The sequence below is a fragment of the Aythya marila genome (genome assembly GCF_965140915.1).
Source record: "Aythya marila genome assembly, chromosome: 13".
Lineage (NCBI taxonomy): Eukaryota > Metazoa > Chordata > Aves > Anseriformes > Anatidae > Aythya > Aythya marila.
This window is the reverse complement of record NC_139054.1, coordinates 10,356,533-10,377,772: the sequence shown is the minus strand read 5'-3', so window position 1 is coordinate 10,377,772 and position 21,240 is coordinate 10,356,533. Positions and strand designations below refer to the sequence as shown.

Here is a 21,240-nt window from a genome sequence, read left to right as displayed (position 1 = left end):
GCTGTATAGCTTGGAACAAGGAAATTGCACAAGTTAAATTTAAAAAACTCATTTAGCTAAAGCAGCACAAGTCCCCATGAATATTTATCCGGTGTTATGGAAGCATGTGGACTCCCACCTACTTTATTAAATTGATTTCCAATAAAAACGCCAGTGGAAGACATTTGATTAATGGCTGGTGGGATGGTACAATTAACATGAAGTCTGGAGTCAGCAAGAAGTGTCCCCTGGGCCTGTGTGTCCCTTCTGGAAGCTGGGCTAAGAAAACATGTAGAAACTTCTCTGAGGGACGACAGGGCTGTTTATCTGCATGGTGTCTGCAATGGGGTGAACAGGAGGTGCAGCTTTGGTGCTCTTTGGCTTGTGTGCAGGTTCATTGAGGGCCAGTGTCTTGGCCTTGAAGCTGTTGCTCCCAGTTCTCTGCCTTATTCTGTGTTTTCCATGCAGGCTGCACCTGAGAATCAGGCAGAGCAGTGAGCTTTAGTGATCACGTAGGGTTTGAGTGAGACTCCCTGGGCCTTTGCATTTAAACATGCCTGGGATTAGCTCCATCAGCCTCCGGATCCGCTCAGCTCCCAGCAATTAGCTTGCTTGGATTTGTCTCCTGAAGGAAGGCAATTTGAAGCTGTGATGTTACAGCTCTATTAGGGAGCGCTAGCATGGTTTCCAGCCGGGGCTGGCGCTGCCTCTCTCTGATCTGGTGGGAGAGGTTCAACACGGCACAAGGGAGGTACCCAGGCAGCAGCACTGCCACCAGCTCCTCTCCCCTCTTATCCCTACCCCAGTGGGACAGGGATACCCCAGAGGCCCTGCAGGTACCTCCAGAGTGTGTGGAACTGGGCACGCACCCCCCAGGCTAACAGAGAGCTGGGCTGAGCCTGGGCATGAGGAGCAAAGGGAACAAGGAATTGAGGGAGAAGAGGAAAAAAATGCAAAAGAGTATCTTCTAACTAATATTTATGTGGCAGAAAAAAAGGGAGAGTTCTGGCTGAAGACAGAGGCTGAGAAAAGGCAGCTTGGCAGCCAGCATATTCTGGAGACAGCTTCTCCTCTGTAGGCTGTGAATTGCCTAAGAAACGTGTCAGCAAAGCACACTTGTACGCTCTGACTCTAATAAATATATATTTGAGAGACATTTCTTCAAAACTTCTGCTAGGAGATGTCTAATTCCGAAGGGATGGGATGAAAGATGACATCTAAATGGAAGCAGGGAGTTGCCATGGGAACTGGAACGCTTTGAGTGCATGTCGCTGAAACAAGAAAACATTCCCCCCAGCAAAGGAAATTAAAAATCACATCTGGAGGTATCTGCCCTCTGCTCATCTCTGATGGGAGTGTCAGAGTACGGTGCAGCATGTCGTAATTCATGTAGTGGGTAGGACAGAGAACTTGCTATTTATTGCTTTGTGTAAGTGGTAAACGAAGAGCCTCCCTGTCCGTGGGACAAACAACGCTATTAGCTGGAAACTGCTGTGGAGTAAAAGATTTACAGTCGTCACAGAACTTACTCCAAGAAGGTTTTCTTCATGTGGGGATGAAGCAGCAGCCCGAGCACACAAACAAGCCTGCTGTGGAGCACCTCAGTGCTCCTTGCACAGGCAGCACTGGGAGGCAGTGGGCTGGACTCCAGCATCAGGGAAAAAGCTCCAGTGAGCAGCGCAAAGCAGTGCGAATTAGAGATTATTTGCACTGCATATCGGCGTTGCTGCAAACTAAATGAGCAGTGACCATGCAGCCAAGTGACCCATGCATCACGGCCGGGAGACAGCTCAGTGGAGGCCTTGGCTGTGTGCACAGCCCAGCTTTCCAAATGGCACAGAAAGCATCGGGGTGCGCGCAGACAGGAGCGTGCCGTCTGCCATTGCCCTGGGGGTGGTGATGGATGCCAGTGGTGTCACCAGAGGCACGCCGCTGCAGGAGCTGATAAAGTTCTCCTGCTGATGGACACGCCAGGCAGGAGCTTTCGGGCGAGATAAGGGAACCGGTGTGCAAATTACTGCGTTGCTCCCTGCTATGGTTTTCTTGTATCTTCGTCTCACTACCTGGCATTGGCCTCAGGGGACAGGCTTGAGAATTAAATGGACTCTTGCTCTCAGCTGTACAGCAAGCCCCAGGAGCCGCCTTTATTTTTATGTTTTTAACTTCTTTTTGCATGCTACTGTCCATCATGCAGCCTGGCAGTCCCCAGCCTTCAGAGCAGTCTGGGACACAGTACATCCAGAGGCATGGGAAGGTGATGCTGAGGCTGAGAGACAGGGAAACTGAGGCACAGCAGAGCTGCACTGTGCTCTCAGGGCAGGTTGGCGCTGATGAGGTTGGAGCTCAGGGCTCAGCCTGCAATCCACATGCTCTAGTGGGCTTGTTTATTCTGTCTTTCTCTGCAATGACATAAAATTAATGTAATGCAGCAAGTCTCTCTGATTTTTCTTGCATTTCCCCGCTTGTTTTCCAGTGTTTCAGTGATTTTCTATGTATCAATGATTATCAGGTTAGAAACAGCAGTTTTGTATTGCACCCTAGTGTTATCTTTTCTCCTGGAGATCTGCCTTGAGCTCTGATGAATTACAGAGCTCTGTAATTGCTTTACAAAGCGAAGGATTTTGCTGGCAATGATCTGTAGCTTTGCAGCTCCTATTCAAGCATGTGAGTGGCCTGTTGGGACTTCAGAGGTGATAGTTTGTGTTAAAGAAAGATTCACTGAGACTGAGTTAGGAAGGGAGTGTGTGATAACCTGCCAGGGCTGGTCTGCACGCTCCCTGATGGAGGAACCCGAGCTGTGTCTGCACGGGGGTTGTCTTCCCCAAGCGCCTCTGGCTTAGCTGTCATGGGCAGACATCAATACTGAGTACGCTTAATTATGTATGCTAATTTATATTCACACATCTTCTCATCGTATTTATAATATATAACAAACATGTTTACGTAGCATCTCTTCCATTACCACAGGGTCTCAAAGAGCTGTAGCTCTCAAAGCACGCTCGCACATACGTATTCTTCCTCTGTCTTTACAGCATCTGAGGGTGTCCTAAGTCCTTAAAATAGTAACTACAGTAGCTTTGTTCATTCTTTTTTTCATCTCTGTCTGTAGCAAAAATAGCTCAACTAATTTGTAGTCTCTGTTCGTAGTCTGGATGTGTGAGAACGAGGGGTGTGTGTGAAGCCTCCATGACTGCACATCCTCGCGCAGTTGCTGCTTCTGACTCTCTCGTCTCCTCTGCCTGGACTTTGTTTATCAATAGCTTGCACCACATACTGCTTTTAGCCTCTGGATGTGTATTTAATGTCACTCACTTAACCCAGTAACAAGAATATGTGTATGTCTGCATGGAGCAATGAGGGAAAGCTAAATTAAATTACCTGAGCTGTAAGCATGGTTTTGTTGAGTCGTGTGGTAGATTTTTTTTTTTTTTTCTCCTGGGCTCCTAATGGGGCGAGGCTTATGTCTTTCCTTCTGCCTTTTGTATTCTAAAAGCTCTTGAGCTGGTTTCCTGATCTGAACAAAGGCTGACTGAAAAGTAGATATCAAAGATTTTAAGTCCCTGCAAGATTTGTGAAATTATGCAGATGAGTGGGAAAAGATCTAAAGTAGAGAGAGGGTTGCTGGGTGAGATCAACTGGTGTTAGGCATCAGGAAAAAACAGGCAGGAAAAGCTGATCTGCAGGCAAGCAAGGTTTGTTGGTCCCACCACTGGTGGAGCAGAATCGCTCCTAGGCTGGTTGGAGCCCCTGTCTGTTCGGGGAGGCTGCTGGAGCTTCTCCAAACTCTGCAGCCAACATTGCACAGGTACAGAGAGAGCTCAGAGCCACGAGCATTTGGAGACCACTTGGTGATTTCTGTCCCAAAGACTGAGCTTATCCTCCCCACATAACTTGAGGAGTTTGATCCCCAGGTGGCAGCAGGGGTTGCTTGGGAATGAGACAACCACCTAGGCATGGTGGTGTCATTAATCCCGGACAAGCCATGCTCAAGGGGTGACTGGGTCACTTCTTGGTCCCATGTCTAGCTCCTGCAGAGGACACTAGGTGCAGCTGGGTCACAAAGCTGCATACACCATGAGCTGTGTGTGACAGGACATAAATCTCTTTGTTGCATCAGCTCTCCTCTGGCCCTGCTAAGCAGGAGAGCCAGGGCAGCAGGCTGTCTCCTTGAGGGATGTGACAGGCACCACCTCACTTCATCTGGGCTGAAAAACTGAACGCTTGTAATTGCAGGCTGCGCTGGCTTCATTGTTGTCTGCTTCTTGAGAGGTTCCCTGAAATTCTTCTTAACTTCTTGCCCCTCCTGTGCTGAAATATCTAAGCTGGGGGGTAGAAAGGAGAGAGCGCTGCTGGCAGTGGCACCACGTGCAGATCTGTGCTTACAGATGCAGTGGTTTGTCTCGAGCCTGGCTGGAGGACGTGCAGCTGCCATCGCACCCGGGCACAATTTGTCACCGCAGCTCAGGGAGCAGCATCTTTGCAAGGAGATGTGCAGGAACTGCTGGTGGTCCCGGGGGATTCAGGCAGCAGCTGTGGGTGATAAGGCATCCCTATGAGAAGATGCCTCGGCACCCCAGGACAGAGGGACAGGCCTGATGTTTTCAAGGAGAGCAGCAATTTTTCTCGTTTTCTCTACAATTGTGGTGCTTTTTTGATCACAAGGCTTCAGAAGACCCTGGGAACATAACGGAGGGGGGTCAGATCTGTTACGCAGGCTGAGTTATCTCAGCTTGGTGAGACGGGGAGACCACTTCTGAAAACAAGCAAATAGCTGAGCAAAACTGCATTAAATAAATAGTTCATGACATATAGGCAGAGCCAGATACGGATCTGATCCAAAGGTCTCATTGGCAATCCCCTGCAGGCTCTTACTCACCCCTGCTTTTGCTGAGATAAGGCATTTGTTTCAGACATTTATATTGTTTCTTTCCTTGCTCTGTGGTTTATTCTGCAGGGTACAAATTTCCCCATGCTTGGTCCTTGGCTGACCCAGTCTGCAGTGGACAAGCATCCCATTATCTTTAACCCCATGCCCACTTGCTTTTTGCAGGTGGGAGCATGAGGCTAAGGCCAGCCTTGATCAGCAGGACCCTACTCACCCTCATGTCCCTCCCTGCTCACTAGAGAGAGGCAGATGCCACCAGAGGGTGTGAGGTCTGGGTGGCCTTCAGGATTACCATCCCTCCATGGACAACACGGAGTCAGCAGGGTCTCTGTTGTCTCTTGATGTTGTCTCCTCCACCCAAGTGAGATTTCCTGTGCGTCTGATGGTGTTTTAGGTAGCTCAGGGAATTAAACTTGACGCTGCTGTTAGCTCTGTCCGGTCAGCAAAGCACGGGCCAGCTGCCAGCCCTGCTGGTGACACTCTTGGCTGTGATGGCTGCTGTTGTGCGTGGGCTGTGCAGGCTGTGTGCTGTGCTGCTGAGCACCTTGCTGATTTCAGACGGCTCAATTCTATTGAACATCTCTTGTGATGTTCTTGTAAGAGATAATAAACCTGCCCCGTCCCCTCCATATCCCTCTGTGACCCATTGCTGGCTCTGGCCAGTGCTGGTGTCTACTGTGCTCTGCAGGGAGGGAGCCCCAGGGGACCTGCCCTGGGCTGAGGCTAAAACTGAAAGGAAATTAAATCCCTGCAGTGGGAGACTGAGAAAACGAAGTCTGAGACACCCAAAAAGCTTGCGTGCAGCTGCAAAAATTAGATAGTGTGGCAATTGCCTGGGGGAAGGCAGGCAGTGGGGGCTGGCTGTACAAACTCCTCTTCTGTGGTTCCCTTCCTGGGGATGTTGTGGTGGCTCTGATGCCCCATCCTGTCCCACATGCTCACTGAATTGCCTGATGTGGGACAGCTGTGTCCCCTCTCTCTGCATGGTGATGCTGCCCTCGCCACAGGGTGGTGGGAGTCCCTCCTGGAGGATTTTGTGTGTTTGAGGGGACACTGCACAGGTACTTGGAGGAAGATCACTGAATAAGGGACCTCATCAAGCTGAGAAAGTCTTGAGCCAAGGATAAATGCAGCCTAGGGGAGCATTAAGGGGCATTGCCAGCCTGTCACTACTTTTCAGGTTGTGGCAGTTCGTAGGAGCCTGGTGCAGAAACATCAGCATCCAGACACTGCTCAGGAGCGGATTTAGGGTTCATACCCCTGGGTGCTGCAGAGCAGGGACAGCACCATCCTCCTCTCCAGCCCCATCCGTGCCATCGTGCTCAGAAACACGGCTACCGCCAGGCTCGCAGCCTCTGCAGCCCATGGAGATCCCCATCCCCTCGCTCACCCAGCTCGGCTGCAAGACAGGGCTGCGAGCCTCCCCTACGTCAGCGCCGCAGCCAGGAATCCCCGGCACGGAGCCGCAGCAGCTTTGCTTTGCCCCTGTTTCAGCAGCACGCAGCAGCAGGGAACCTCCAGTGCTCCTGCGAGCCTGCGGCACAGCCTCTGGGAAGCCCCGGCTGGGAAAACGTGACCACGTTCGGCACACCCGCAAACCTCAAGAGCTGAAACACAACCGACTGAGTCGATTATATTCCGGCCCAGAATCTTAAATAAACAGCGCTTGATGAGTGCAGCGGGATGTTTAATAAGAGCTTTCTCGGTCTCCCCCGCCCCGTGCCCCCCTGCCTCCTGTAATCACTTGTCGAGGCAGCCCTGCAATCGACAGCCGGGCTGGGAGAGGCGGCGTAATTTGTATTCCAGCACTGCCGCTGCTTCCAAGAAGAGAGTAAAAATAGCACTCGGTCGTTTTGTAAATAATAACGATCTCCTCGCAGGCCTAGGGAGTCATGAGCACTTAAAAGGGGGATTGCAGGAAGGGGGGATCTGCCTCTCCGCTTGCAGAGGACTGCAGGGAGCTAGCGCCAGCAGGAGGGAACAGGGAACTCTGGGCAGCAGCAGAGGATAGGGGGGAGTGTGTACTGTGAAATGGGAACCCCAAAGCACCCCCGTAGCAGCCTGCACGTGAAAGGGAGGCAACCCACCCTGCTGGCATGGGGTGGCAGAATCCAGCCCTCTGTGCAATGCTAATAGGGATATTTATTGCCTGCACAAGCAGCTAGATGCAGTGTGGCAAATTCCTGGAGAAGGAGCTTTTAAGGAGCAGGCAGGTGTAGGGAATGCCATGGTAACACTGTGGGAAGGGATGTTGCAGCTTTTGTTTTACATTTGCATTGCAGATCTGTCTGGCAGTGGGGGATTTCTGCAGCAGGAACAAGCACGGTGCTTGGCAGGCAGGGGCCAGGCTTTGTGCCCTGTGAGCAAAGGGGCAGCTCCGAGGGACCTGCAGAGCCTCACTCCTGCTCACATGCTTTTGGAAACCCAGGTGTGCCAAGGCTTGGGAATAAGCCGAGCCTACAAGTGGGCAAAGGCACAAACAAGGGAACCAGCCTTGAACGGCTTGGGAACAGGATACACCACCTGGGTATCTAAACTCTGCCAATGTTCAAACACTGAACCTGAAAATCCCTTGTTCTTCTTGTTTCATATCTGCTTCGAGGCATTTTCTTTCATTCCCAGTCCCCAGGTGTCAGCTGCAGGGCCATCATGGGGCTTGGCCGTGGGGCTTGAGGGTGCGAGTGCCAAGAGGCACAGCGCGCCCTGTGCTGGGCAGTGGTGCAGCCCCCAGGGTTCTGCTCTGTGCTCTGCTCCAGCTTCCCACCTGAGCCAATCCTCTCCTTTTTTTTTTTTTTTGTTTCCCCAGTGATAAAACAGGGCTGGCAGCATCCACCTGCCTCCCAGCGGGCTTGAAGGCTCAATTCACCCTGCATATAAAAAAACTTCAAGCGGTAAGGAATAGCAGTGCTAGGAAAGGAAAAACATCACTTAACGTTCTGCAGCAGGCCCAGGGAATGCACCTAACTACAGCACAGCCCTTAGTTATCACATCTTTGGTGGGAATTGCAAAAAGCAGCCAGGCTGGGGATTAGGGTGTCCCTGAACTGAGGCAGGTGATGCTCTTCTCTCTGCTGCCACAAAATAAGTGAGGTTTCCCCTTGTCAGGGCTGAGGGGGGAACATGCTAGGGCAAGGAGGAGAGGCTGGCTGAGCAGCTCCCCATCGCTGCAGCAGAAGGCGTCACCATCATGGGCTGAGGTGCTCAGAGCAGTGTGGGAGCTCCTGGGTTGCAGCACCACGCAGGAAGGGGAGCTCTGCTGGTGTTTTACCGATCTCAGGATTTCCCTGCTCTGTTGAAATCCCTGCTTGCTCAGGGACGATTTAATTTCAGAAATCCCTCTGGATCCCAGCCAGTCCATGCCCTGCTTTAGGAGCACATATTAATGGGGAAGTTCTGTGAGGCTTTTGCCACAAAGGGTGCAGGCATCCGTGACAGTCTGGGTGAGCTAGCTGTCTGTCTGCCTGTCAGTCCTAGGTAATGTTTTTTTTTTTAAACACAAGATCTTAATAAATATCATCTTAGATTGGGTTTGCCAGATTGATGGGGTGGGAAAGGGTCTGTGGGCTCTGTGACAGCCAGGTTACAGTACGATAAGGACATCATCATCGTATGTAAAGGTGCCCCAAACTAGTCCTGCCTTTTCACCTCATCGTTGCTCCCCAAATCCCTTCCACAGAGCTTGGATCCTGAGGGTCCCTTTGTAGAGTGGGGATCCTTTCACCTCTCTGCCCAGCTCAGTTCCCCTTGGCTGCATGGGCAGCCACGGATCTGCTCTGAGAGCCGTGACTACAAATTATTTATTGTAGATAAGCTGAATGCTAGGAAGGGAGGAGGGGACGGGAGGGGAGAGAGATCGAGTTTTCTCTAAAATATAATTAGTTTTCTCGCTGCATGTGTTAAAGAGCCTTGCTTCACTAGAGTTTTCTTCTGTGTATCTCATTTGAGGACTTGCTTGGTGGGAGATGGAGAGAATACCCTGAGTCTTACAGAAGTAGCTCATTTTGCTCAGGATGCTGTCTCATTGCTTTCTGAGTGTTTCAGAAAGTGTACCACATACATATTTCTCTTTAACCTTCTTTTTATCACATCGAGACAAGATCAAGGGTTACTTATATAGCACAGCAATATCAGCCACAGGATGCATCAGATGCTTTCCAGCCATAATAACTAAGGACATGTATATGTATATTTTAGCCATTAAGGAGAAAACTCTGCCAGAATGCATTATCTTATTTTTGGATACAAAACTTTGAAGCATAAGACTAAGCTTCGTAATACTGCAAAATAACTGTCAGGGGATGGAAGGATTTCCATAACTGAATTGAGCAATGGGCCATCCAGGCTACCTGCGAACTGCTGCGGTGGCCAGAATGGGATACTACAGATAAAACATGAGCTCTTACTTGTGGCTCTAATTTGATTATTCAAAAAGCAGCTCCGAGCCAGCTAATGCCACACAAAAGGAGCACAATTGCATGATCTATCCCTAAAGCAATGGGGATTTATGGTAGCATAGTGCTAAGCTCATCTCATTCATCATTTTGCAGCATAACCCAGTGGGCAGAGAGCAAAGGGCTGTAAACCTGGAAAATGACCCACTCTCTGTGCCTTCATTTCCCTGCAAACAGAGATATTTTTCTGGGGAAACACACCAAGACCATAATGAAGGAAGCCAGAATGAGAGCTGTGTGTGCTGTTTCGGCCACGTTCTGGGCAGCACTTTGGTCCGTCTCTACCTGAAGGCATATGAGTAAGATTGCCCTGAGTTTTAGGGCTCTGGGCAGGAACTGGGGCTCAGGGCTCTTGCTGGGCAGTGTCTGGAGGTCAGCACCCATGGGGGCAGTGTGTGTCGGCATGTGGGTGTTTGTGTAATGCACGGGAGCAGCAGCTTTGCAACAGCAGCTGCTCATCAGGAAAACAAGCGCGATGGGAGTAAAAGGCAATCAGAATATTGATTCTTTTTATGTACAGATAAGCCTGGAGCTGTAACAAAACCAGGGTTTCCTAAAACCAGTGGAACATTGCTAGGCTATTTATCAGGCTGGGAGACACAAAGGGATTGCAGATTAAAAGGAGTTTCAGAACATCAGGGCTTTACCTCTACATTGAAAATGTGTGGATCTGCACCACGTTATGTATTGCATAGCTGTATGCATTTTGCAAATACACGTCGTCTGGCTGCGTGGGACCTACTCATCCTTGGTGTAAAAGTGGAAAGCAGCAGAGCTGCTCAGAGATGAATTTGCCCAATTACAAGTGATAAAATCAGCCCTTGTTCAGGGTACAGCAGAAAGTGTGATGCCAGCTCACCAAGGGCTTCACTAGGGTGGCATTTGCCATGAAAGTGCACTGTGTCAAAACCTTTCCTGGATAAATGAATTCTGTTCTCTAATTACTTTTTAAACATGCCCTTCCTCCTCCCCCCCATCCCCCCCCCCTTTTTTTTTCATTCCAGACAGCGTAACTGAAGTCAAGACAGACATTTATGTGACAAGTTTTGGCCCCGTCTCGGACACAGACATGGTAAGTGCTGCTGGCTGGTTGCCTCACATGGTTTGTCCCATCAGATGTTGATAATGGCAAATGCAAACTTGAAGAGCTGGTGTCATTGCACTATTCAAGAACACTACAAGGGTCTTTTTATCTCCTGTAAACACAGCTTTCTTCAGCCTGACGGTGTGCGGAGGAAGGAAGGTGCTCCATGTGAAGAAGGGAGGATGCCAGAACCTTGCTTGTTTTGATGGCAATGCCAGGAGAGAACAGGTTCCACCAAGAAATGGTCCTTAGTGCTTGAACCAGAAAGGAGGCAAAATAGGAAAAAGAGCGAACTGATTGCAGTATTTTGTCATGTTCAGGGAAAATTATTAATGAAAAGGCCTGAGGTCTGAATCTAGGCTTGTATTCCCACAACAGTTTGTCTTCTAATTAAAACAGGACTGTGGAGCATAATTAATAGTGAGCTTTCTCCACAGTGCTTCTTGCAGCTTGTACTCCACACGCGCCCAGCCGCTCAGGGAGGAGCTGGCTGTTGGTGGCTGCCCAACATTTCAGGGCTGCCCCACAAGGACAGTCTCAGGCTTGGTGCTGAGCCACTTCTGCACGCTGGTCCCAGAGGGACTTGGTGCTGGGGTGACCCAGGTGGGAGGTGGGCAGCGCTGAGACTGGGGGGAGCCCACCACAGGAGGGGGAGCAGACAGTGCTCTCAACAGCTGGGGCAAGTAGAAGCAATGTCCTGCAGCTCTTGGAGCCCCTTGGAAGCCAGGAGGGTTTCATTTTCCGCGCCCACAAGGTTGTGAACCTGGGGCTTCCCTCACCGACTGTCCGGTGCTAGGAAGTGGAGGAGCTAGTGGAGGATTACATCTCGTTGCAGTGCTAGCCCCACCGCACAGCCTCATGTGGCTTTGGAAGGAGCACTCCTTCCAGGGTGAGAAGTTAATGTCAGTGTAGCCGAGAGTATTAATCTCATCTGAGTTCTCTCTCTATCTCACTTGCTTTTCTACTGCAGCGGAGACCCATAATATATTCAGCAATCTCAGCCCTTGGGGAGTATCTGATAATTACTTCCAAGGTGGAGCATATTTGATTAAGGGAGCGTGTATAATGAACTGTGAAGAAGAAATATGAGGTATTGGAAAGAGGAAGGTATTCTCTGCAATGTGATTTGACAAAATGAATTTAAAATTAGGAAGACAGTTAAAGAATAATAAATTATTTCCCCCTTGCATGCTTTAGTTCCGTGTATTTTGCAAATGCATAGCGAATGTGTTTTAGCGTGCCATTCCGGTGTTAAATGCACTCGGATGTGTGAGAGAGAAACCCCATCTCCTAGGGAAGCGTGGGGAGAGCCTGCTCCTCTGCGGTGGTTCCTTTCATCTCGGAGTGGGGAAGTCCCTCCCTCCCTGCTCGCATCTGCCTGCTGATCTGGCTCCTGTCCCTCCCACAGCCCTTCCTCACTGCCATGGAGAGCTGCTTGTGCGTCCTGGTGCAGGCAGAGGCTGTGATGATGGTGATGGAGCAGAGGCAGGTAAAGCTGCCGTGCAGCACGGAGGAGAGCAGCTGCTTACAGAGCACGGAGGAGGACATGAGCGCCTTCTCCCTGAGATGCTCCAAGGGCCTTCTAGACTCAGTTTGGTTAGGAAAGAGCCTGATGGGACCTGACATGTGCCTGAATCTGCAGTAGTGAGCTCTTGCAGTTTTGTCTTAGTCCCCAGGAAATAAAAATAAATAAATCCCAGGAGTTTTAAGCTTTGATGGATGGACTCAGTCTTCATGTTTTCAGCCACTTCTAGAAGGTGGAGGAGAGCACAGCCTAGAACTAAGCGTGTTCCTTAGAAGGGGTGACCTGGAAATGATGCTCTCGTGGAAAGAAGGATAGAAAAGAGGGGAAGAATCTGTACACAGTTTCTCTTTTCTTTAGGAATCTTTCCTTAGCATAAAAGAAGACCTGCAGGAATGTATCAGAAAAGTAATTTATTTATTTATTTATTTATTTATTTACTTTTATAAGTAGGAACAGAGAGTTCTGAATAAGATAGCTTTTCTCCTGATCAGGGCTTTTCCCAGACCTACCTCCTGGGACTAGACACAGGCTCATTCCTTTGGGTTTTTGTTTTTTCACTGAGCTTAAAACCACTAAGGGATAATTGCCTTCTGTGAAGGGACAGAATATCCTCACAGGGATATTGTGGGACCACGGGGTCTTTTCTCTTTCCTTCCCCAAACCAGGCTCCAGAAACCCCACATTTGGGCAGAAGTGGCCCTGTGGTCAGGGAGCAGGGAGGAATTTCTTTACCGAGATGCTTTCACTTAGCTGCCATCTGCTGCAAAACCTGCAGGAATTTCTATGACCTATAGGAAACTGATGTGCAGCAGCTTTTAAATGCTGCTGAGAAGAGCTGCAGGAAAGAAATCACTCACAATGATAAGTTTAGTTGGTTCTGCAGCCTCCAGGAGCCCATAAATAAAGACTGTGAAACTGCAACGGCAGGGGAAGAACAGCTGGGACAGCTTTTCCAAAGTCCCTGTCTCTCTCCACAAACCTTGGGAGCTAATGAGATCCTTTGTTAGCCAGATAAGGTGTGTGCCACAGAGGTGAGCAGTGGAGCAGCTCACGCTGACGGGGTCAGGCAGTTTTCTCAAGGGCCGTGAGCCCCAAGAGCACGCCGAGTAGCTTGGGTCAGAGGCCCCACGTGCCAGGCACCAGAGACTAATTTAATTTTACCTCGGGGTGGCTGTCGAGCCGCAGTGCCTTTGCTGCTCTGTCAGGTGGCTGCCGAGGCTGAGGACACTGTGAGCCTGGCCTTGGGGACGTGAGTCTGCCACCTCGGTGAGGTGATATTTGCCGGGGTGCATCCCGCTACCTTGCATAACTGCTAATAAAATGGTCACGAGGAGCATCCTTGTGAGGTGAAACCTGCTCATCACCACGGAGCCCTGCCTCCCGCACAAAGTGCCCTGCTCTGGCTTCATATGGCTTTGCACCTCTTCCTGTCCTTCTGCACCCAACTTGAAAATAATCTCCCCAGTTTTTCCCCTCTCCTCTCAGAAGGACTTGAAGACAGTCCTTGTCTTGTGCTCAGAAGCATAGGGACAGGGCTGACCCTTCAGCCTCTGCACACTTGATTCCACCTTGCCACCGTTTCCGCGGTACAAGAGCTGCAGATAAGTGAATGCCCCGCCACTGGGAGAGGGGCTGAGGCATGGAGGTAACTGCTGAAGTTATATTTCTCCAGCACCCCCTTCAACATTACGTTGTTACTGAAGGCTGAGGTGTGTTTGGTGTTTATTTTTCTGGCTTTCTCCTTGGATGGCAAAAATCCATTTTGTCAGTAACACTGAGAAACTGTGAGCTGTCTCTAGCTGCAGGATTTCAGAGAAATAGCTTCTAATTGCCCCAGCTGGAAATAAGCCTAGGAAATGGGTTTCTACATTAGAAAGAAAAAAAAGAAAAAAAGAACAAAAAAAAAAAAAGGGAAAAAAAAAAAAGGAAAGAAAGAAAACAGAAGTCACTGAATCTTGTATAATGACAAGTTTATGTGGTCTTTGATTCAATGTTTTGCTGGAGATGTTCTGGGGAACAAAAGAACATTAAAATGATGTCCTGAAATTTTATTTGTATGTTTGTTTTAGGAATAGGAGTAGAATTACAGGCATCCTTGCCCACTTGCACATCATGGAACTTCATTTTTGCCTGTTCAAACTCCCACACAGCAGCACACAATGGTCCCCTCTCCTGTGACATCTAGATAGAAGTGCAGCAGTGCGTCCCCAGGACTAACTGCTTTGTGCTGCAGGCTGAATTGCAGCTTGTCTGCAGTCTGTCACAAACACTGAGACGCAGGTTTTGGCATCACATGTAAAACACTTTCCAAAATGCAGCAAGCGCCTGTGATCCTTCACAGTTTTCCCCCCTTCTCGTTGCATCAGGCTTCTTATCAACCGAGGACTGCCCAAACAGAACCTGCTCAACAATCGAAGTTGTTCACCATTTCTTGAAGCACTTCGATGAGAAGTTAAGTAAAACGAGACTTATTTTTCTCTCCTTTCTCCACAAAGGAATACACCATTGATGTCTTTTTCCGGCAGTCCTGGAGAGACGAGAGGCTGAAGTTCGACGGTCCCATGAAGATACTTCCCCTGAACAACCTGCTGGCCAGTAAGATCTGGACCCCTGACACCTTCTTCCACAACGGGAAAAAATCTGTCGCCCACAACATGACAACACCCAACAAGCTGCTGCGCCTGGTGGACAACGGCACCCTCCTGTACACCATGAGGTAAGCTTGTGCCATGGCCTTCCAGGTCCCTGCACACACGACAGTCCCACGCAGGCAGGTTTGGATCTGTACTTTATGCAATTTCTTTGCCGCCAAAGTGATTTTTGTTCCTGATCTCTGATGGGATATGAAGTCAGGTCGTTGGTAATGGCAGAAAAACTTTAGGATGGAAGAATTTGGCATTCTCCAGCAGCTTGAGAGCAGCTCTGAATTTGTTAGCATATATATATACTCCAGAACCCTCCGAAAGATCTAACAAGATCTAACAAGCTGGGGCCTTCCTTCCAGTCACAGGTTGCTGTTGGGGAACCATGCCTGGGGGATCATGGATTTTTCAAGAACAGCCCTGGTACATACACTTGCCACTAAACTGCAACAGGCAGAGAACATGGAGGAATAACTTTGGGTTAATTGTATGTTAGTTCAGGAATTACTGAGTTGTTCCTGTATGCTTGGAAGCTATTCACCCATGTAACTAAAGTTTGCCACCTGGGGTTGATGTACTAATCTGCCTTCCAAGGTAAATGGACCTATAAATGAAACAGCAAGATACTCAGAGATGCAGAAGAATGGTACTGAGTTGTTTATGGGAAGGTGTAAATCCTTGTTTTCAAAAATTATTTTCTGTGCCTCCATCTTCAAGCCAACCCAAACTAATAACACGCTTCATTGTGGATGCTGTGTGCCGAGATGCTGCACTTTCACCTCTGCTGTTTGAGGACCAGACAGGATTTCATCTCTTCATAGCTGAGCTGGCTGTGAATCTACACAGTGTCAGCAAGTTTTACAGCCTACATTGATAAACAATGCTCTGCTCTTGTGCAGCACTTCTCAAATATGAGCTAATCCTGCCAGTGCCCTGGGGGTGGAGGTCTCTGAACATCAGTGATCTCACGTTACTGAGGCAGATGGGGTAAATGAAGGGAGAAGCCCAATTTGACTTAAGGGCTCAGCTCTGCTCCTGGCTGTCTGACCTGCATGTCAGATGACTAACACTCCCCCAGTTTGTATCCCTGTCTGACTGCAAAGCATTATAGGAGCTACTGGCATAAAGCAGCAAAAAAGGACCCAATTTCAGGGCATTTATATCATTTCACTTGCTCTTTATTTAGCAAATAACCATTACCTTCTTCAGCAAGTTTTGTGTGACTGGGGAAGTATTGAATTTGCTCTTTCGTTTAGAGCTGGGAAGGTGCCAGGGTGCCAGCATCACGAGGCTCTTGGGAATGAGCTTCTCAGAGGGAGTGGAGTCACAGGGGGTTTTACATAAATTCAACACATCCTTCAGTGTAGCCATCTCCCAGGGAAGGAGGGAGGACAATGGTGACCACAAAGGGACCTACCTTTGTTTCTGCTTTTGCCCCCCGTAAATGTACTTCCAAGTCTTTGCAGGAGGTGAAGAGCCCACTCAGAGATACCCAAAGGTGAGGACTGGATATGTCATGTTGCATTGCTCAGTACCAGGAGGCACAGTGCATGTAGACTTTTTGCTTGTCCAGCAGAGCTTGTCACTTGCAAACTTTCCTGATAGCATGTGTGAAACTATTCCAGTGCGGCCCCAAGCAGTGTTGGACCAGCCTGGTGCTGGAGATGTGGTCAGAGCTGGCCAGAAAGGCATCTGGAAAGCACAGCTCTGTACAGGACAGTGTCTTAGGGATGAAAGAGGTTTTACATGTATATCATTTTTTGGTTTGCTGTTTGATACATGCAGGACAGGATCTCTGTCACAGCACAGCTGATGGTTGTTCTTCTCCCTGCTGCTGGAGAAAAAGCTCACTCAGGGCCACGCAGGGTCTTTTGGGTGGGAGCTCAGAAAGAAGAAGATGTAAGGGCACAGGCTGCGCAGCGTGTAATCAGGCTGAGGCTCAGAGACCAGACCTGGCTTTGCCATGGGCTTGTAGATACTCATAGGCACCTCAGTTCCTCTGTAAAATGATGGTGATGGCATTGCCCTCCCTCGTTAGGTGCTTTGAAACCTCCTCCCAGGAAAGGGCTGGAAGAAGACTCATTTTATGTTGTGCTTCCTTCATCCCAGACTAGCTCCAAGTGGCACACATGCGTGTCCTTCTGAAAGGAGGGAGCAGGAAGGCAGTCTCAGCCACAGAGAGCTGCCATCCAGCCAGGTGCAAATCCCCAAGGCCCACGCTGTGCTGCTGGCTGGGGAGTGAGTTTTGACCTCCATCAGCTTTTCCCAGCACTGTCAGGGCTGCGTGCTGCCTGTCCCATGCAGTCCCTTGCAGGCTCAGTCAAGGCTGGTGCATTGCCATGCAGTTTGACTCCTGAGACGTATCTTCCTCCTTTACCTTGTACCAGCCAATATCCTTGAGGGATCAGCTCTGCTGATGTGCAATTAGAGGCATGTCTCTTGCTATTTATCCTGCCGTGAAAGCCCACTTCTCTTAGTCAAGGCTTACATTTATAGATGAAGTTGCTCTGGTGGAACAGCAACTCTGACACATGCATCCAGCAAAATTACACCGGTGTGACAATATTTATGGCTCCTGGAGAGAGCCTCTTTATCACTGACCTGAGCTTCAAGGAGCTGCACACCAGCTGTAGCTGGGCGTCCAGAGATTTCCCTTAGTCACATCACAGCGCAGATCCCTTAGGCACCATGGTTCAGACATCTGATCCCTGACTCAGGCCTTGGCACCTGGGTGACAAGATGGCCTTTGTGACCGCAGCACAAAATTGTATTTCTCTCTTCCCTTCCTTCTGGCTGCTGAGCAACGGACAGGATTACTGATCCTCCTGCCTCTTCCCTGCTGCTCTGGCTGCCGTAGAGAGTGCGGGGAACACAGCTTTGTCATGTAGCCCTGCCTCTGCTGTCTTGTTTTTGGAGCTCCTACAAGATCTAAGTAGCTCACAAAAGCCCAGTTAAGGCCTCAAAGCTCTGGTGTCTGAGCTGAACACAACAAACCAGGGATTGCACGTGGATTTACATAAGGTACAGACAAAAACTCAGCTGCTGCAGCAATCTCTGGATGTAATCTCTGGCTCAGATTGTGTGGGGCACATCGATAATGTTCTGGTTCTTCCTGGCCTTGAAACATGAAAATAGCAAAAGCTTGATGCTGTGCCAATGGGATTCAACTTTGTGAATCCAGGTTTTAAAGAGCTCTTCTACTTTTCATGGGCACTGTCAGAGTGGCGTGTTGAGGCTTTGTGGTTATTGTCAGAGTGTTTCCCAGACAATATGTGCTCAAGTTATGCACTCAGAGGATGTTTTCTTTAACTGCCAGGCTGACACATTCAACTGCATGCCCAAAGACTTTGCCTCAAGAACCAGTATTGCTGAAGACAATGTAAAGTCTTCAGCTGCAGTGCACGAGCACCTGGAAAGGACAAGTGCAACCCCGTGTGAGGTGGAGGAAGAGCGTTAGGGAAAGATGGGCACAAAGGCACCCAGGGCATGTGGAGCCCCAACGAGGTGGCTGAGCCCTAGATAACAAGCCCCATACCTGCTGCAGCATGCTTAGGGGGTTGTGACTCCCAGGCTGCTGTTTGAAATTGCAGTCTTGCAGGATCTCTCCCAGCAAAAGCTTTGGGTTGCTTTACCGCCTGTTTTTTGTTTTAACCCCTGGGTAATTTGTGATAACTGGAGGCTGCATCTTGCAAAACCCTCCTGTACGGTGGAGGTGCAACCATATTTCTCCCTTCTGCAAGAGGAGCAGCTCAGGCATCTCAGAACCAGCTCCTCTGCATAGTAGAGTGCTGCAGCTATTTGGCTTCATCCTACCTTGTGCTTGGTGTAGGCAACAGCATAAAGGGACCCAGGCAGACCAAGTTACACTGCTAGCACACAAGCCCCTGAATAGATGAGGTGAGATGTTATGAGTCAGTTTGAAGCTTCTCCCTTCCATACAGTTTCCTGAGTGGATCCAAAGGCAGAAACGACCTATTTTCCAAGTTTGCTTTTATGCAGGCACACTTTCGTAAAGAAGCTGTCCCAGGAGGGAGAAATCTTCAGGGATCGCCTTATCTCCCTGCATTTCTGCCATCATGGGCTGAAATCTCCGGGGGATGGCTGCAAAGTGAATTCTGTGTTTTCAGATCCAGCACAAGGATCCTAGAAAAAACTTGGCTTCCAAACTCAAACCCCAGCAATTAAACCTAACCTAGATTTGCACACAGCCCAAACCGCAAACACTACCTATTCATCCTGACTGTGGTTATTAACAAACCTCCTGGAGGAGAAATCAGGACAAAACTCAAGCAATCTCCCCGGCATAAACAAAGTTGGCTCCGTTGTGCGGGGTGCTGTCATGTTTTTGGAGCACACGTACACCGAGGGATTATTGCGTTTTGCGTCCCAGAAATTGGACCGAGGCTCTCCCTCATCCTGCAGCACGAGGCAGAGGCAGGTAGCGATGGGGGCTCTAATGACACATCAAAGGCTCTGCTAAGCTGCCGGTAACCATGAGAACGCAGCTGAAGAGGTTTGTTGTACCGCCAGCCCTGGGAGAGGTATGTTTAGCCTGATTCACGCTTCTTGCCATTGTGTTGAGCAGTTCAAAGGGCTCCCCATGACTTTAAAGAGGAAAAACATGGCTTCTCCACTGGATGTTCTACTTTTGGTGCTGCCGTGGCAGCAAAGCAGAGGAAAGCACGAGGAGTTGGCAGTTTGATCCCAAGACAGGTCTGCAGAAGTTGTTGTTAGTGACTGGGATGGACGAGCCAAAGGATACAGCAGCTGGATGATGTGTTTGCTGGCAGTTTGGCTATTTTTTCACATGCTGCCGAGGCTTTGCAATGGCATTTCAGGGCTCAGATGTCCAGACCTGAACAGGACACCAGGGCAATGAAGCAAACCTCTGTGGCTATCTGGCCATGAGCTCTCTTGTACAAGGTCAGGGGCAAAGATGAGAATTTCTGTAACAGGCTCTTTAGCACGAATGCCGCAGAGGCAGTGGTAATTGTCTGGGAAGCGAGGTACATTCCTCTTAGCCTGACATTTTGACGTTTCATTAGGCAAAGCATATGGTGCTGAGGAGCCCTCTTCCAGCAACAGGAGGCTGTGGGGAGAGCTGGGGGGATGAAAGAGGAATACAGGCACTTCCTCAGCGGTGATTGATGCCACAGCTCACCTAATGCTGCTGCTAATTAGTGCTCTGAACGATGAGTGTGTGCGAGAGAGGCTGCAGGAGAAGAGGGCACAGCAAAGGGGAGTGAAGGATAGCTGAGGGATGTGGGGGGTAAGGAGGAGCAATAGTGCGTGGGACAGAGCACCTTGGGGCTAGCACACACGGGGCAAAGGCAAAGAGGTTTCAGGCCAAGGAGAATAGCTGTGAGGGGGAATGCCCGTGCTCCATTTCTTTTCAGCAAGGAAGCTGACTGCCTTCACGTGTTATCCGTGAATGTGCTGACTTCAGGCTGGTTGAAATTGCTGAACCACGCTCATCTCGCTGGGATGATACGGCATTTTGCTTTTATTTAATTTCAGGAGACTTAAAAAAAAAAAAAAAAAAGATAAAAAAAGACCCAGCTTCTTCAGTTGTGGGTGGAGGAGGTGGTGGATTAGGTTGCTTTTGTGACTGTTGCTTTCCCACACAGCCACGGAGTCATCTGGCATTGTTATAAAGTTGTGTCCTTCTCTTGATGACAGTTGCTCTTGTTGGCCATGGCCTGGAGTGGGCAGTTGGGTATGGCCAAGGCCAGCTTGTGCCCAGCTGGTCTCTGCTGCTGTCCTGGCCCCCTCTGAGGCTCTTTCTGGCTGCTCTAAATGGCACTCAGCAACCGGACCCACAATCTGTGGTCCCTTGAGCTGTCCATGTTCAGCTTTATCCCTAGTAGCTGTTAATCACAGCCAAAATTTGCAGCCAGAACAGTGGATGAAAAAGGCCATTCTGGTTTGGGGGAGTTCAGGATAAATCAGAAGGAAAGCACTGACTAGGAGAAGGCTTTTGGAAAAGCCGACTTTGTGAACACCCTTTCAAAAAGAGCTTTTTGAAATGATAAAGCAGTTAGTGAAGCCAAGGCAGCAATGGGAAGGTTAAAAGGAAGAGTCTTGTGTGGCCTCCTGAGGGAAACAGGTGGAATGCTAAATTTTGCATGCAGAGGCATCAACATTTCCTTTATGCAAGTGACAGTGACAAATACTAGAAGCAAAAAGTCCACTGCAGTTGGAAAGGAAACAGAAATAATTGAGTGGTAAAATCAGTGAGGATATGCTTGACATGCTTACAAACAACAAAGCTCCCCAGGTAAATTCCAAGCTGGAAAAAAGAAAGCATCACTCAAGAAACAGAACAGGAGGAGCAAGACTGTTTAACTTACGCCTTGCTACCAGGTTTTTATACCCACTTCTTGAAACCTTAATCTTCACCCACATTATAAAAAAGCAACATCAAAGTGAAAGAGCAGTTGGTGGTGGCATTTGGTCCCCAGCAGAAAGTCATTGCAGCAATGTGCTCATAGGCTTGTTGAAACTAGTAAGTCTTGGCTGATGTCCTAAAGCTCAGCCCTGCTTTTCTCTCATGTAAGGGCACGTATGTTCAGCGCAGAGGTGAAAATGAGATCAGCAGGTCAGAGGAAGATTTGCTTTCAAGGAAGTAATGTTGTCCACACAGTGGTTGTGGGGTAGGCTGAGGAAGCTAAGCT

The 21,240-nt window shown here is 49.2% G+C and overlaps 1 protein-coding gene across 1 annotated transcript in view; it reads left to right on the top strand.

Annotated features, from left to right (window-relative positions):
* Nucleotides 1-21,240, top strand: part of LOC309882920 (gamma-aminobutyric acid receptor subunit alpha-3-like) — a 59,649-nt gene that overhangs the window by 21,171 nt on the left and 17,238 nt on the right. Inside the window, exons 4-5 of the mRNA XM_082770423.1 lie at nucleotides 10,320-10,387; nucleotides 14,420-14,640. Coding sequence (XP_082626549.1) covers nucleotides 10,320-10,387; nucleotides 14,420-14,640 — 289 coding nt within the window. The remainder of the gene's footprint in view (nucleotides 1-10,319; nucleotides 10,388-14,419; nucleotides 14,641-21,240) is intronic.